Below are 16718 nucleotides of genomic sequence, written 5' to 3'. Positions count from 1 at the left end.
GATGATGATGATTTCTGTTGTGCGCATGCTGGCCCTTTAAGGCTGGGCACGAGCGTGCGCGCACACCCTACGGGACACAACAGACTGGAGCGGAAGTGAGCGCTGGCGTCTCCTAGGAAGGAGATGGGGACCAGCCCTCACGGATCCATGGCTGCGGGCGTCGGGAGGTGAGTAAACCTGACGGCCCGCTGCCATGGACGCTACACTCTGCTTTAAATCCCGGGAAATGCTGTTTTGAATACATTGAGGGGTGCAGTTTTTAAAATGGGGTGATTTATGGGGGGTTTGAAAGATATAATTCAGCAATTGAACTGGTCCCTTTAAACAAGTTAAGTCTTGTAACATCCTAGAAAAATATAAAGACGTTCATAAAACGATACCAACATAAAGTAGACATATGGGAAAGGTTAACTTGTTACTATTGTATGTGGGATTATTATCTGTCTAACAAGCAAATTTCTAAAAATGCTAATATTTCCAAATTTTCTCAATGTTGGTGTTTTTCCATAAATAAATACTGAATTTTTTACACAGTGCAGTGACCATATAAAAGTTAACATCTACACACCCCACTCAGTCCTCGCTACTTGGTGATGATCTATTTTACTGATCAAATGTCTATTTTTTAGGGGGTATTTTGGTTTCAGAAAATAAATTATATTTTTTTTTTTATCTACTGTCTGTATTAATTCTTTGCAGTTTTCATGATCTTTCTTTTCCGGTTATCAAATAGGAACTTTATTTGTTTACTTCCCAGGGATACAAATCTGTCATGGTCATGTGATGGGCACACTCAGGTCTGATACACCGATACTGTAACTGTGATCAATCCTGAGCCTGTGTGATCACCACATGACCAGGAAGGATTTGTACTCCCTGACTACCTTTTTATTAAGCAAAGAATAATAATTTGCTGAAACTGGAGTACCACTTTAAGCATTCAATATATAAATTGTATTGATTGACTGGAGAAACTTTTATTTACAAAAATTTAAAAAATACAAATAAAATTAGCAAAAATATTTTTTATTGTTTATGTAAAAAAAAATGTTTAGCCAAGTTTTTTACTAATGTAAAATGTTTTTTAACTAAAAATCTAATTCTTCATGCATTGACAAAATATAAAATTTTAATCAATTGCCATATACTCTGCTGCATAGTCATTAGGAACATGTAAGCCGGTATACTGAAATGCTTGTCTCACTTTTTTCACTACACAGGAAGGCACTGCTTTTTTGTTTCTGATATCCAGGTAGCCATGAATCCAAGCCAGGAATCCACGATAAGCAGCTTTTCGAAGTAATCTTAAAAAAATAAATAAAATACAATATACATTTACATATTTCATACAGGTGAATGACCTCACTAATCTATAGCTGCCCATATCCATTACATTGCTATCAGTGGAAAAGTTTTTCCGATAATATTCATTCAAATGAATGTTAAAAGGAATCGGTCACCAAAAGGGTCTTCATCCCTTACAATATCCTGAACAAGTCTGAACTATTTGATGCAATTGTGACATTAAATCGCTCTCGGATTACTCATAAAGGGTGTCAGGAGTCACAGCGGGGTATATGGAGGTTCATGGCTATATGTGTAATGTCAGGATAGGGAGACAGTCAGGTGAGCCCTAATCTACCCGCCACTCAGTCCCTGCCTACTTGCACAACCCATCCTAGGCAACAGTGTACAACTGGGCGACGGTCCCTACGCTCACTATGTGCACGACAGACAAACAAGACAAGGGAACACAAAAGCAAAGGAATGAGGGGAAGTTTCCCACGGAGACACCGTGAGCAACAGAGTAGTCGACGAGCCGAGTCAAACCAGGAGTGTACGAGGTATCAAACGCAGAGCAGGAGAATAGTCAGTAAAGCCAGGGTCAATATGAAGCAGAGGTCAATGGTAACAGCAGGAACAGCAGAGCCAGGAAACAAGAGACTCACAGGCAAAGGACAAGCAGCAAATGAAGGTATAAATAGACCGAGAGCGGGAGCTAGAACAGTCTGGCCAGGCTGCGATAGGTTCTCCCACTCCTCAGCCTACCAGCCTGAGTGGTAGCAGATCGAGTCACTCTAGCAGACCTAGGAACAGATGCAGGCTGATTAACCACGGCCGTCGACACAGAAGCTGTGTCTGGTAAATCCTTCACAATATGGTAATTAGTGTCCAATCTCTCTCAGCCAATCAGATGCATGAACAGGACTGAAGAGGGTGCCACTTCCATCTGTGTAGAGTCATTCCTGAAGTGGTTGGCATGTGAGTCCACTTGGCACATTTGATTACTCAGCACATACCACAAAACTTGAGGTCCAAGCCATTTAGTAAGAGCAGATGCCCTATCATCATAGGCTGTCAGGACAGACACCCTTAAATTTCCTAGTGGACTTCCTGAAGACCAGTATTGGGCTTTATTAGGTCTAGAAATTTCAGTCTAAGTGCTATTGCACACAATCGAGTGGCACCCGATAGTTTCCATGGACCCACTCACTTCAGTGGGTGAATCAGATCCATGCAAAGATAGAACATGTCCTATCTTTCCATTGGTCATTGACGGGACTCGGGCAGAACACAAGGACGTGTGCCAGAGGGCTAACTGATGGGCGAGCCTGCTTTATGTTAGTATAACTACCCATAAAAATATAAAAGGCATTTCTACCTGCTTTTGTCTTTCTCCGGAGGAGGACCTCTTACATCTCCAATCATTCGCATGCTTATATTAACGTACATAGGGTTTTCGCAATAGATGTTAAAGCAATTGTGCTCCGTTATACACAAGAGGCCCTCCATGTTTTCCCGGGCGTTATCGATCTGTTGACAACACACAGACTCGAGAGCTGTGGGCATTGGTATACAGTGTTGGCAACTGCACCACTCATTATTGCCCACACGTGAGGGGTCCTCCTCGTATTCATCAGCTTCTGAACCTGGACTTTTAAGAGGGTTACTGGGGAAACAGTCCTCCGTTGAATTGGTGGGGCCATACTTTGCTTCCAGTTGACTGAAAAGTATTGCAAGCTGAAAATAGTATAAAAAATAAATAATAAGTCACGTCCTAAAAGGGAACACTAGGTTGATAAAAAGAAAGTTAAAACAGCTTTAAATATAAAATACTTCAACCACCTAATATCCTAATGTTTCCTGTTTCCAAAACAACAGCTTAAAGGGGTTTTCCAGTCCCTAAAAATTGATGACCTATCCTCAGGATAGGCCATCAATGTTTGATCAGTCGGGGTCCGACTCCCGGCACCCCCTCCAATCAGCGGTTTTGAAGGGGCCTCAGCACTCATACCCGGCGGTCAGACTCCGACCAATCAGATATTGATGGCCTATCCTGAGGATAGTGCATCAATTTTTAGGGAATGGACAACCACTTTAATGAAAACAAACATTGTTTTCTTCCGGTGATCACTGGGACCGAACCAGCTGCTAAACAGGCAATAGATCATAAGAAGGTTGTTGTTTGTTCATGCTCGAATATGAAAAATACTAAAAGGTTTGTACTCTTTAACTCTATATGTGGCTGTATACTACATCATGGATTGGGAGATATATTTATAGATACACATTTTGTATGTATTTTATTATTCATGACATACTTGCCTTTTCTTCCCTAGTCATCGGCAGGGTCGCTCTGGGTTTCAAGCTTTCATACATCGAGCAAGTCATATCGTTGTCATCTGCTGGAATCTGTAGTTCTACATGGGTAGTACACCAGACAGTTAGCTAACAGGCTACGCTGTAATCCAAAAACGATAATCAGAAATAAATAGGCTTCCAATAGTCAGGAAAAAAGGTGTGCTGGGAGTTGTAGTGCTACAACATCAGAAAAGCCAATAATCTCAATCTACAACAAGATGTACATACCCTCCTCAACATTGAAATTGCAACATCAAGAAGGACGAGCCGTAAGGTTATGTAAATGGAGGAAGTCGCAGGTGTCGCGAAGATCTGCAAATGATCACATTTTCCAGCACCGAGCTCCAATCTGTGGCATGGGGAGGAGGGGGGGGGGGGATAAATACCAGATAGAAAGCAAAGCTTTTTAGTCACATTAAACATCAGATCGCGAGGTGCGGGATGATTGTGCGATGCCTCCTTTTCGACGATGTGCCAGTTATCGCCCCTTGTCGTAAACCTAGAGAGACAGAATCCTTGACATGAGAGATCTTGGTTTATCACTCCGGCAGATCGCTACGTGCCTAGGCAGAGAATTCAGCGCTGTTCAACGTTGCGTGTCCCACAGGTTGGGAGAACAACAACAAACGTGAATGACAGCAAGAAGTGCGCGAAGGCGAACCTCTGCACGGACGGATCGTCTGATTGGAAGAATAGCGCGTAGTGATCCATTCCGTACTGCAAGTGAAATTGGACGTCACATCCCAAGTCTAGGGCGGCAACCAGTATCAACACAAATGTTTAGATGGAGTTTGCACGACATTGGGCTACGAGCCAGACATCCAGCTACAGGTGTTTCATTGACCACACGCCACCGATCTCAAAGGCTATCATGGTGCACAGGAATACGGCAACGGAGGTCTGTCCTCTTCAGAGAGGAGTCCCGCTTTTGTCTCGGACACAATGACAGCCAGAGATTGGTCTGGAGATCACAGGGGCAAAGCCAGGACTACGCAAGGGAACATCACACCGGTGCTACTCCCAGGATTACGGTGTGGGGTGGCATAACGTACGGTAAACGGACCCCTCTAGTCTTCATTTCAGGTCGGCATCACATTGATTTGGTCGTGGAACCAATGGAACGGCCATTTCTCCAAAGTGTCCCAGAAGCCGTACTTCAACTGGACATAGCCAGGCCACATGTTGCTCGTGCTACTGTGAGAAGCCTGCGTGGCCTGAACGTGCTACCATGGCCTGCAGCGTCTTCGGACTTGTCTCCCATCGAGCACATCTGGCACGTCATTGGTCGGCAATTGCAAAAGGAGCTGCCAGCAGCCAATCTTGATGATTTGCGTGCCCAGGTGCATAAGCGTGGCGCAACATTCCTCAGACAACCATTAATAACCTCATTGATAATAATGCAAGGCGTGGAAGTGCGTGGATTTCTGCGTGTGGCGCTCATACTTGTGTTGCAATTTCAACGTTGAGGTGTACAAATAATATAATAAATAAATCAGAGGGCACGCAGGAGCTTGTAGTAACAAGACCCAAGCTAAAATTCACCCCACACTATGCTCGCCTATACAAAACATTTTAACTTTTTTGAGGGGTTAATGGGAAAATAACTGAAATTTTTTCCATTCTTTTTTTTTTTGCATCTTAGATTTACACCGTATATCGTGTGGTATAAATAAAATAATAACTTTATTCTGCTGGTTGTTATGATTACAGCGATACCAAATTGATATAGGTTCTTACCATGCGGAAGTTGGTTTCTTATTCGTCCAGTTTCTTATTCACATTCAGTATTTGTTTGTTTTATTAATATATTATGGTGAAAACCTTCATTAATAATAAAATACGTTGTACTGAGTTGGCCAGAGGTGAAAACAGTTGATAACAGGCGAAAAACAGAAAGAGCTGGCACACAAATGGGCATTAAAATTGGGCAATACAAAGTGTGACTTAAACGGGTAGTGCCACAAAATACATGTATCCGCAGGATGTGATCGCAGGGGGTCCGACCCCTGGGACCCCCAGCGATAAGGAGAACGGGGAACCGAAAGTCCCCCATGAGAAGCTTGGGACTTCCAGAGTCTGTGTCCGGCAGCTCCATAGAAATAAATGGAGCACCGGTTGGAATCGTGCGCATGCGTGACCGATGCTCCATTCATTTCTATGGAGCTGCTGGACACACAAGCCGGACACAGACTCTGGAAGTCCCAAGCTTCTCATGGGGTACTTTTGGTTCCCCATTCTCCATATAGTTTAGGGTCCCAGGGTTCGGACCCCCAGGAGATCACACATGTATCCCCTATCCTGTGGATAGGGGATACATGTGTTTTGTGGCACAACCCCTTTAAGGTATTAAATGAGTTTGGGCCACTGATCTCACGCTGCTAATATACAGTGGGTCATGACCCACATCAAATTCAGTAGAATTTAGCCTGGCCCAAACCGGTTCTGGGCATCAAAGCTGGCATCAAAGTGAGCAGATGTACAATTGTTTCTGACTTCAATAGGTTTTGCTGGAATCACATCTGCGTTCTCATTTGTGTTTTTCGGTTTCCCTATAGGAACAGACTCATTTAAAAAGTTGGCGTGTCAGATTTATCACGAGGGACACCAATCCTACCAGACGCTCCCTATTTTCTATATTGGGATCTGTCCTGTTTTTTTTATGGATTTCAATATTTTACTGGATTACAAAGTGCCGTATGCTGCACTGTTTTTTCTGCCCGAAATCGAAACAATAAACTCATTCCGGGAAGTCTGACACACATGTGAACAGACCCCGATTTATGAATGGATAATACTCGGTTGACATTTGAGTTGTCAAAAATTCCAGTCACATTGATAGTAGGGATATTGTTGTCCGCAGCGTGATCCTTCCTGCGAGTAAACCCTATGGGACCCCATTATAAGGCAGTTGGGTCCAGCGCACATGGGTGGGTGGTCGCCCTCATAGTGTTCGTTGTCAAGAATCGTGTTGAGAAACACTGGGGTAGATTTACTGATCTCTAACCTTAGACTAGACAGTCTTATACTGGGGGCACGCTGTATGCAGATAGCGTACCTGGAGTATTTGGGACAGCGCAGCAACGTCAGAGAATCGGCCCCATAAGCACGACTATCCCTCTAGGATTGGATGTCAATCACGGAAAAATTGGCGTTCTTACAGCGCAGACTCCGTGACGCTGCTGCACTGCCTCCAGGTATGACTTCTTATTCTGCAAAAAGGGCCACCTGACCATTTTAACAAGGGCATGGTTAGAATAGTGTTTAACCCCTTAGTGTCCAAGCCATTTTTTTTCTCCCCTTTTTTGTTTTTCACTCCCTGCCTTCCACGAGCCAAAACTTTTTTATTTTTCCGTCAATGACGCGGTGTGAGGGCTTATTTTTTGCGGGAGGAGTTGTCGTTTCTATTGGCACCATTTAAAGTACCATATCTACACTTCCTTTTGGGTTTTGTTTTTACGGCTTTCACCGTGCGGTAAAAAATAAAAATTTGCTTTATTCTGCTGGTCAATACGATTACAGCGATACCAGATTTATATAGGTTTTTGTTAATGTTTTACTCCTTTTACAAAGAAAAAACTATTATAAAATAAAAATAAAAATGTTTTCCCATATTCTGAAAGCCATAACTCCACAGCACGAGCTGTGTTTTTTTTGGTACATACGACTTTTTGATCACCTTTTATTAAATTTTTTTTCACCATTAAGTTGGGCAAAAAAAACTGCGATTCTGGCGGTTTATATTTTTTTCTTTGTACGGCGTTTACCGTGGGCATTAAATAATGCTATACTGTAATAGTTCAAACTTTTACGGACGCAGTGATACCAATTTTGTTTATTTTTTACATTATATAAAAGGAAAAAGGGGAAAAGTGGGGGTTATTTGAACTTTTAATTTAAAAAAATGTAAAAAAAAATTTGACTACTAAAAACTTTAACTTTATTTTTTACACATTCTAATTAGTTCCCCTAGGGGACTTGAACCAGCGTTTATTAGATTGCTGGTACAATACACTGCAATAATAATGTATTGCGGTATATTGTCACAGGAGATGAAGAAAGGCAGTTCTGGGGGTCTTCATTAGGCCCCTGGGCTGCCATGACAACTATTGCCACCCCTCGATCGCGTTGTGGGGCCGACCCTGAGCTGTCGGAGTGGGGTGCCCCCTCTCTAAAACGCCTCTGATGTTGCAGTCACAATTGACCAACCGCAGCATTTGAGGGGTTAAACGGCCAGGAACCGCGCGATCACTGCTTCTGGCCATTAGTGCCAGGTGTCAGCTGTAATACACAGCTGACACCCGCTCCATACTTCTCCCCCTGCACTTTGACGTGCACTTACGTCAAGGTGCGTTAAGGGGTTAAAGGCCCTACAGCGCCATGCCAGCAGCTTGATGGCTAAAGAAGCAGATGACAGGTTCCTTTTAATCTCTTGCCGACATTTGACGTATACTTACGTCATATCTGGCAAGGGGAATTAAGGAGCGGGATCATGGGCTGAGCCTGCTTCATACTAAGCGGGTGTCGGCTGTGTTTACAGCCGACACTATACTGCAATGAGCGTGATCTCACTCGTTTAACCCCTTAGATGCTGCGGTCAATAGCGACACCGGCATCTAAGCCATTAGAAAGAGGAGGCGGCCCCCTATTATTATTATTATTATTATTATAAGGGTACTATGTGTGGCACTCTCTACAGGGGGAACTCTGTGGCACTTTCTATAAGGAGCATTGTGGCAGATAAGCCTCGGATTTCTGCTGCAGATCCATGGGTCCGAATTGCCTATGGCAAATCTGACCCATATGAATATAGCCTTACTGTTGGTGTTCTGCTCAGGCCTTCACCTGACGGCAGACCCAGGTAAATGGACCTTCACTAAAAATATTTGAGTAGCCCTGGCCTATACTGAGGCAAGAGAAACCTCAGAGAGTGTGGGAGAGAGACTTGTCAATTATTATGAATGGAAGGTACATGACTATATAAAGAAAAGAGCGTTGGCCTCATATGACTCCCAACAAGAAATTGGAATCACTGAACAAGGACTATTTTGTATTTAGTCTTCTGGCACACGACCGAGTGCCACTCGGGAAGTTTTTCATGGCATGCGAGTTGCACCCGATAGTTTTCATGGACCCATTCACTTCAGTGGGTGAATCGGGTCCGTGAAAACAAACCGATCCCTGGAAAGATAGAACATGTCCACGGATCACGGATGGGACTTGGGCGGCAGACACAAGGGTTCTTCGCGTTTACTACCCACCTGGGCTGATGTCTGTAGGTGTCTCCTCCTCCTTACACTGACCACCCCACATGTACGATTGTTCTTCGTTTTCTATAACTTCTACTTTAATATCTATAAGGTCTCCCACCTGTAACCCACAAAAGCAAATATTATAGAGCTGAAGTTTATAAATGGAGATTTATCAGAACAACACTTGTGCCTGAGATCTATGAAGTTCTACAAATCTAGTCATGATGCTGAAGAAATTACTCCATCTACCTGATGATCCTGTGGGGCAGTGTGATTTTCCTCTGGGCAATACACATGAGGACTGGGACATCTCCCTGGTGGATTTCCCTTACTAGATCCATCTGTAGGAAACATGTATGTGATGACCTGATGATGGGTGAATTGAAGTGACCCTCAAAACAGCTCTTTACTTTGCAATTAAAGGAAGTCTCCTCTTACCTGGTGATGTGAGAGGCCGGTGGTCCTCCATCATGACGTCCTTGTATAGATCCCTCTTACCCGGTGATGTGAGGGGCCGGTGGTGCTCCATCATGACGTCCTTGTACAGATCCCTCTTACCCGGTGATGTGAGGGGCTGGTGGTCCTCCATCATGACGTCCTTGTACAGATCCCTCTTACCCGGTGATGTGAGGGGCTGGTGGTCCTCCATCATGACGTCCTTGTACAGATCCCTCTTACCCGATGATGTGAAGGGCTGGTGGTCCTCCATCATGATGTCCTTGTACAGATTCCTCTTACCCGGTGATGTGAGGGGCCGGTGGTCCTCCATCATGATGTCCTTGTACAGATCCCTCTTACCCGGTGATGTGAGGGGCTGGTGGTCCTCCATCATGATGTCCTTGTACAGATCCTTGTGTTCTTCTATATACTCCCACTCCTCCATGGAGAAATAGACGGTGACATCCTGACACCTTATAGGAACCTGACACACAATGATACAGTCATCATCCCGACACCTTCATAGCGTTACTATATAATGTCCCAGCATTCCCGGTAGTCCTCACCTCTCCAGTCAGCAGATGAATGATCTTGTTGGTGAGTTCTAGGATCTTCTGCTCATTGCTTTTCTCTTGGATTGGTGAGTGAGGTGGAGGTCCTGTGATGGGGCTGTGGCTCCTTCTCCATCCTTCTGACACAAGGGGATGAATGATGGAAGCCACATGCTCACCAGATGTCTTCTTCACTACAGTGTAATCCTGTGTATGGAAAGAGACTCGGATGAATATCCCTATAAACATACCCAACGCTACAGTCATGGTCTTTGTTTCATTATTTAAAGAGTGACGTCATGTGACATAATGTCCAGAATTCCTCACTTCTCCAGTCAGCAGGTAGATGATCTCCAGCGTGAAGTTTAATATCTTCTCAGTCACGTGACTCTTCTTCTCCATCATGATGATCTATATAGGAAGAGATATCACATTTACTAAACTTCATCATTAAACTACAGAACCAACTTCAGAATCCACCAGAACACAACTCAGTAAAATACACCTCCACATATAATATACTATAGTATTATACCCCAGAATCCTCCTCCTCCTTCTATAATCTCCTCCTCTTCCTCCTATAACCTCCTCCTTGTAGCGTCCATGGCCGCGGGCCGTCGGGTTTACTCACCTCCCGACGCCCGCAGCCATGGATCAGTGAGCTCTGGCTCGCATCTCCTTCCTAGGAGACGCCAGCGCTCACTTCCTCTCCGGTCCGCTGTGTCCTTAAAGGGCCAGCGCGCGCACATGTGGACAATCATCATCATCAACTACACATGATTTCCCGGTCTATAAGAAGGGCCCTGCCCTTCTGATCCTTGCCTGAGCGTTGTTAGTGTATCCCATGTCAGTCTTGCAAATGGTCCTTTAGTGTTTTCCCGTTCCAGTTGTTACCTGTGCCCTGTTACCTGTTACTGTATCCCGTGCTGTGTTCTTGTTCCTGTGCCTACTAGTGTTGGAGTCCTGTCTACTGCACTTGCTGTCACTTTGCCACATCCTGTTTCTTCTGCTACGTCCTGTGACATCTACCTCGTCCAGTGCCATATTCCACATCCAGTGTGATCTGGCACAACGTGCTGCACCTGCCACGTCTGGTGTAACCTGCTGCACCCACCTCTATCCGTGCCAAAGCCTCGGCCACTGTCTGGACTAATTCAGGTACCCTAGTGCGGGACTTTGTATTGCTGGGGTGCTCGGTTTGGCCAGCTGCCTCCCCGCTACGGCGGTGCGACCTAGTGAATTCACATACCCACAAATCGCGACAGTACACTCAGGCCATGGACGCCGCTGGTCAATCTGAGACCTTAACAACACAAGCCATTCTGGCCAAGATGCTAGACCTCCAGTCACGACAAGACCAACTCCTCCTGTCGGTGAACGCCATTGCTTATTGGCTGGTTGCCCCAACCACAGTCATCACCGCATTCATTTCTGCTGTTCCTCCTGCTACACGTCCTGTCCGTACCAGTGCCGATCCCCTATGCTTCTTGCCGCTACCTATTCGCTATGACGGAGACACGAGGACCTGCAGGGGATTTCTGAATCCGTGCCAGATCCACTTAAGACTACATGTCAGGGCCTTCTCTTCTGATGACGTCAGGATCGCTTTAATCATCTCTCTCCTTACTGGCAAAGCCCTGGCATGGGCAAATCCTCTGTGGGAACATTAGGGACCAGAGACCCGTGATTTGCTGTGCTTCTCACGGACTTTCTTCTCGATATTTGAGGAACCTGGGAGAGTTTCTTTGTCTGTTGCATCCCTGCTGACCCTACACCAGGGAGACGACTCCGTGGGCGAGTATGCCATTCAGTTCCATACCCTGGCTGCTGAATTAACTTGGAACAATGAGGCTTTGTTGGCCACATTCTGGCAGGGATTGTTTTCTGGGATTAAAGACGAGCTGGCCGCTCACGATCTGCCACCTACCCTGGACGATCTCATCCTACTAGACACCCAGGTTGACATGAGGATCCGGGAGCGTTCTCAAGAGGTTCTCCGGGAGAGAGGATTTCCTAAGCTGGATTCTATTTTCCAGCAATCCTTACTATCCTCGTCAGTCGTCCTACCAGAGGATTCTATGCAGATGATCCAAGTTCAATTGTCTACCCAGGAGAGACAACGCAGACGCACTTCTGGACTTTGTCTGTATTGTGGCCTCGGAGGCCATATGGTGCGTTTGTGTCCCCAGAGGCCAGAGAGACCCCAGTGCCTTGGATTGGTTTAAGAGACAACCCTAGGCAGTACAGTACCATATAAAGCATTCTGTTTCAAGTTGACGAGTCCTGTGACCATAGTATCCGGCGAGAAGACGCATCGGGTTTCTGCCTATCTGGACTCCGGGTCCGCGGCACACTTCATCCAAAAGGAGCTAGTGGATCATCTCCAGTTGCCCACAGTTCCTCTGGAGATATCTTTGGCTGTTGCCTCGGTGAACGGACTGCTTCTGCCCGATCCAATCGTATCTAAGACCAAGCCGTTGAAGCTCCAAGTTGGATTCTATCATTCCGAACTAATTTTATTTCTTGTTTTGCCCAAGGCCATCAATCCTGTTCTGCTCGGCCTACCTTGGCTTTGACTGCATGCTGGAGTTCTGGAGAGGTTCACCAATGGGGCTCCTAGTGCCTCGATCGTTGTCTGTTGCAGATCCATCCTCCCCTACCTCAGTCATTGGTGGGAATGCCCCCACATTTCGCTCAGTTTGCAGATGTCTTCAGCAAGAGGGAGGCTGAGACGCTGCGTCCACATCTTACTTATGACCGCCCCATTGAACTGGTTCCTAAAGCCCATCTCCCCCGTGGACGGGTATATCCTCTCTCCTTGTCAGAGTCTCTATCCATGTCGGCCTATATCAAGGAGCATTTGGAGAGGGGTTTCATTTGAACGTTTTCCTCCCCGGCCGGAGCTGGGTTCTTCTTTGTTAAAAAGAATGACGGATACCTTTGACCCTGCATTGACTACCGTGGTCTCAACCAGATCACGGTCAAGAACAAATACCCGTTGACACTTATATCCGAACTGTTTGACCGTATACGAGGAGCCAGAATTTTTTTTAAATTAGACTTGCGTGGGGCTTATAATTTGATCCGAATCCGTCAAGGGGACGAGTGGAAGACGGCGTTTAACGAGATGGGCACTACGAATACCTGGTGATGCCATTCGGACTGTGTAACGCTCCCGCGGTCTTCCAGGAATTTGTCAATGATATCTTTGAAGATGTCAAACATGTCTGTGTTGTAGTTTATCTCCATGATATTTTGATTTTCTCCCCAGATCGGACAACTCATCGGAGGCATGTCTGTCAAGTTCTACTACGATTAAAGGAGAATCGTTTATATGCCAAGCTGGAGAAGTGCATCTTTAAAAAGAAGTCTTTGCCCTTCCTGGGCTACATCATCTCGGATCAAGGTCTCAAGATGGATCCTGAGAAAGTAAAGGCTGCACTGGAATGGCCACGTCCTCAAGGCCTGAGGTCCATACAGCGTTTCCTGGGATTTGCCAATTTCTACCGGCAGTTTATCCCAAACTTCTTATCTCTGACAGCTCCCATCTCTACCCTTACCAAGAAGGGTGTGAATGCCAAGGTGTGGACTTCTGCGGCAGAATCCGCATTTATTAGCCTCAAGAAAGCCTTCACTCCAGCCTCGATCCTCCATCATCCAGACATATCTCGGCAGTTTTCATTGGAGGTGGACGCTTCTTCTGTTGGTGCAGGTGCACTTCTATTACAGAGAAGCCTCAAAGGAAAGGCAGTAGTATGTGGCTATTAGACTTTTTTTCTTCTGCAGAGCGCAACTACTCTATTGGAGATCGGGAGCTACTGGCCATCAAATTTGCTCTAGAGGAGTGGAGACATCTTCTAGAGGGCGCAGCTCACCCCATCCTGATCTACACCGACCACAAAGAACCTCATCTATCTCCAGTCCGCTCAACGACTAAATCCCCGTCAAGCTAGGTGGTCGCTGTTCTTCACCCTTTTCCAATTTGTGCACCACTACCGTCCCGCTGACAAGAATGTCCAGGTCATTGGAGACGGATGACACGGTGGAGTCCCTTCAAAGTATCATAGACCCGTCCTGCATCGTCACTGACAATCCTTTGCAGATTAGAGACATCCCTCGGTGGAGGACTTTCGTTCGATTGGCAGACAGGAGGAGAATTCTCTGCTGGGGACAGAGCTCTAAACTGGCTGGGCACGCTGGTGTTCGTAAGACCCGGGACCTGATTGCTAATCACCTCTGGTGGCCCACGCTACCCAAAGATATTGTCGACTTTGTCTCTTCCTGCACGGTGTGTGCTTTTAACAAGGTTACCCACTCCAAGCCTGCCAGCCTGATCCAACCTCTGCCTGTACCCAATGCCCCCTGGCAGCACATTGCCATGGACTTTGTCACAGACCTTCCTCTCTCAGCAGGATGCAACACTGTCTGGGTGGTGGTGGACAGGTTTTCGAAGATGGCACATTTTATCCTGCTGACCAGGCCGGTCAGCAGGATAAAATGTGCCATCTTCGAAAACCGGTCCACCACCACCCAGTATTGCATCCTGCTGAGAGACGAAGGTCTGTGACAAACTCCATCCTTCGGCTCCCCGACTGGCGAGTCTCTTCATTCAGCACATCTTCCGCTTTCATGGATTGCCCCTTGACATTGTGCTCGATCGGTGGGCTCAATTTACCTCAAAATTCTGGATAGCCCTCTGTAAGCTCCTGGATGTGGGATTGGACTTTTCCTCAGCCTATCACCCCCAGTCCAATGGGCAAGTCGAGAGGATCAACCAGATCATGAAGAATTATCTCCGCCACTTAATCTACTTGCAGCATAACTGGGTACAGCTTCTTCCATGGGCCGAGTTCTCGTATAACAACCACACAAGTGAGTCCACCACTTCCACTCCGTTTTACATTGTGTACAGTCAACATCCTAGAGTCCCTCTCCCTGTGTCGACTACATCTCAGGTACCCGCTGCTGACTTTGCATTTGGGGACTTTCTGCAAATCAGGCAACAGACCCGGTCCTCTATTTTGCTGGCAGTCGATCGCATGAAGCAAAAAGCATATACAAAAAGAAGAGATATCTTCCAGGTACCAAAGTCTGGCTGTCCTCACGGAACATTCGCTTAAAGGTGCCTTCATACAAGTTTGCTCCCAGGTTCCTCGCTCCTTTTGAGATTTTGCAACAGATAAACCCTGTCTCCTATAAGCTTCGGCTGCCTCCTACCCTCAGAATCCCCAAATCCTTTCATGTGTCCCTTAAGAAAACAGTGGTCTTAAACCGCTACAGTAAGACTTCCAGTTCCACAGTTGCTCCCAGCGGTTCTTCTGATATGTTTGAGGTGAGGGAGATCCTGGACTACAAAAGGGTAGGAGGAAGGACTTTATATTTGGTGGACTGGTGGGGGTTTGGTCCTGAGGAGAGGTCCAGGGAGCCGGAAGAGAACCTCAGTGCCCCTGGTCTCATTAAGAAATTCCTCTCTCGCTCTGGCCCCAAGAAGAGGGGGCGTAAGAGGGAGGATACTGTAGCATCCATGGCCGCGGGCCATCGGGTTTACCCACCTCCCGACGCCCGCAGCCATGGATCAGTGAGCGATGGATCGCATCTCCTTCCTAGGAGATGCCAGCACTCACTTACGCTCCGGTCTGCTGTGTCCTGTAGGGTGCTTGCGCACGATCGTGCCCAGTATTAAAGGGCCAGAGCGCGCACATGTGGACAATCATCATCATCAACTACACATGATTTCCTGGTCTATAAGAAGGGCCCTGCCCTTCTGATCCTTGCCTGAGCGTTGTTAGCGTAGCCCATGTCAGTCTTGCAAATGGTCCCTTAGTGTTTTCCCGTTCCAGTTGTTACCCGTGCCATGTTACCTGTTCCTGTATCCCGTGCTGTGTTCTTGTTCCTGTGCCTACTAGTGTTGGAGTCGTGTCTACTGTGCCCGCTGTCGTTTGTCACGTCCTGTGTCTTCTGCTACGTCCTGTGTCATCTACCTCGTCCTCGCAACGTGCTGCACCTGCTGTCACCTGCCACGTCTGGCGTAACCTGCTGCACCCACCTCCATCTGTGCCAAAGCCTCGGCATTATTCAGGTTACCCTAGTGCGGGACTTTGTATTGCTGGGGTGCTCTGTTGTTTGGCCAGCTGCCTCCCCGCTACGGCGGTGCGGACTAGTGGGTCCACATACCCACAAGTCGCGACACTCCTCCTCATCTCTTCCTCCTCATCCTCCTATAATATCTTCCTCCTATAATCTCCTCCTCCTCCTCCTATAATCTCCTCCTCCTCCTCCTATAATCTCCTCCTCCTCTCCTCCTATAATCTCCTCCTCTAATCTCATCTCCGTCTATAATCTCCTCCTCCTATAATCTCCTCCTCCTATAATCTCGACTCCTCCTCCTCTCCCTTATAGCCCAAACTAAAATCCATGCATAAATTAGCAATTTAAAAAATGTGACAATGGAACCCTTTATTTTTTTAGTAAATGACTAAACAATTTTAAGGCGATATCTATAAACACCAATAAAAGCCTGGAATGATAATAATAATAGCAGATAATACCTGCTGCCAGTTACAGCAATGTCTCCTCTCTGCTTCCTCCTGCTCTTACCCTCTCACCCGGAACTTGTCGCCACCAGCCTGCGCATGCCCTGTTACTTTTTAAATCTGAGTTGGGCGGCTGACATCAAACACAGAATCTAAATCGCCCTGGAGCATGAACTGAACCGTAAAGATAGATTACTATTTCTGGTCATGAGTGACGTCATTTTAGCCATAAAATCACTAGAGAGAGAGCCGTTATATAAGGTGAATTGAATCGAGTGTCCTCAGAAGAGAAGACGGCCATTTTG

At 46.3% G+C, this 16718-nt stretch overlaps 1 protein-coding gene across 5 annotated transcripts; it reads right to left on the bottom strand.

Moving 5' to 3' along the window:
- Positions 1-1010: 1010 nt before the first annotated feature.
- LOC142663710 (uncharacterized) lies at positions 1011-16629 on the bottom strand. 5 transcript variants are annotated; one of them, XM_075842489.1, is made up of 9 exons: positions 16429-16629; positions 10208-10291; positions 9896-10087; positions 9330-9813; positions 9141-9232; positions 8901-9009; positions 3607-3701; positions 2663-3021; positions 1011-1304 (listed from the first exon to the last, which is right to left on the bottom strand). In XM_075842489.1, exons 2-9 carry the CDS (start codon positions 10283-10285, stop codon positions 1130-1132), a joined length of 1584 nt encoding a protein of 527 aa, XP_075698604.1. In that variant the 5' UTR covers positions 10286-10291; positions 16429-16629; the 3' UTR covers positions 1011-1129. The 5 variants fall into 5 exon arrangements, with proteins under 5 accessions (XP_075698604.1, XP_075698608.1, XP_075698606.1 ...); XM_075842493.1 differs by having other exon boundaries at positions 16478-16629; XM_075842491.1 differs by lacking the exon at positions 16429-16629 and adding an exon at positions 16055-16137.
- Positions 16630-16718: the final 89 nt, after the last annotated feature.

The sequence above is a fragment of the Rhinoderma darwinii genome, chromosome 11 (assembly GCF_050947455.1).
Source record: "Rhinoderma darwinii isolate aRhiDar2 chromosome 11, aRhiDar2.hap1, whole genome shotgun sequence".
Taxonomy (NCBI): domain Eukaryota; kingdom Metazoa; phylum Chordata; class Amphibia; order Anura; family Rhinodermatidae; genus Rhinoderma; species Rhinoderma darwinii.
Note: the sequence above shows the minus strand (reverse complement) of the source record. Positions and strands in the feature narration are given on the sequence as shown.

What these genes read in the sequence shown, in the direction of transcription:
- LOC142663710 (XM_075842488.1), bottom strand. An exon ending in TCTACCTGCTGACTGGAGAA is followed by an intron (nt 10,088 to 10,207) that starts GTGAGGAATTCT and finishes TTCCATACACAG; the next exon opens with GATTACACTGTAGTGAAGAA. An exon ending in CGATGACTAGGGAAGAAAAG is followed by an intron (nt 3,022 to 3,606) that starts GCAAGTATGTCA and finishes TACTATTTTCAG; the next exon opens with CTTGCAATACTTTTCAGTCA.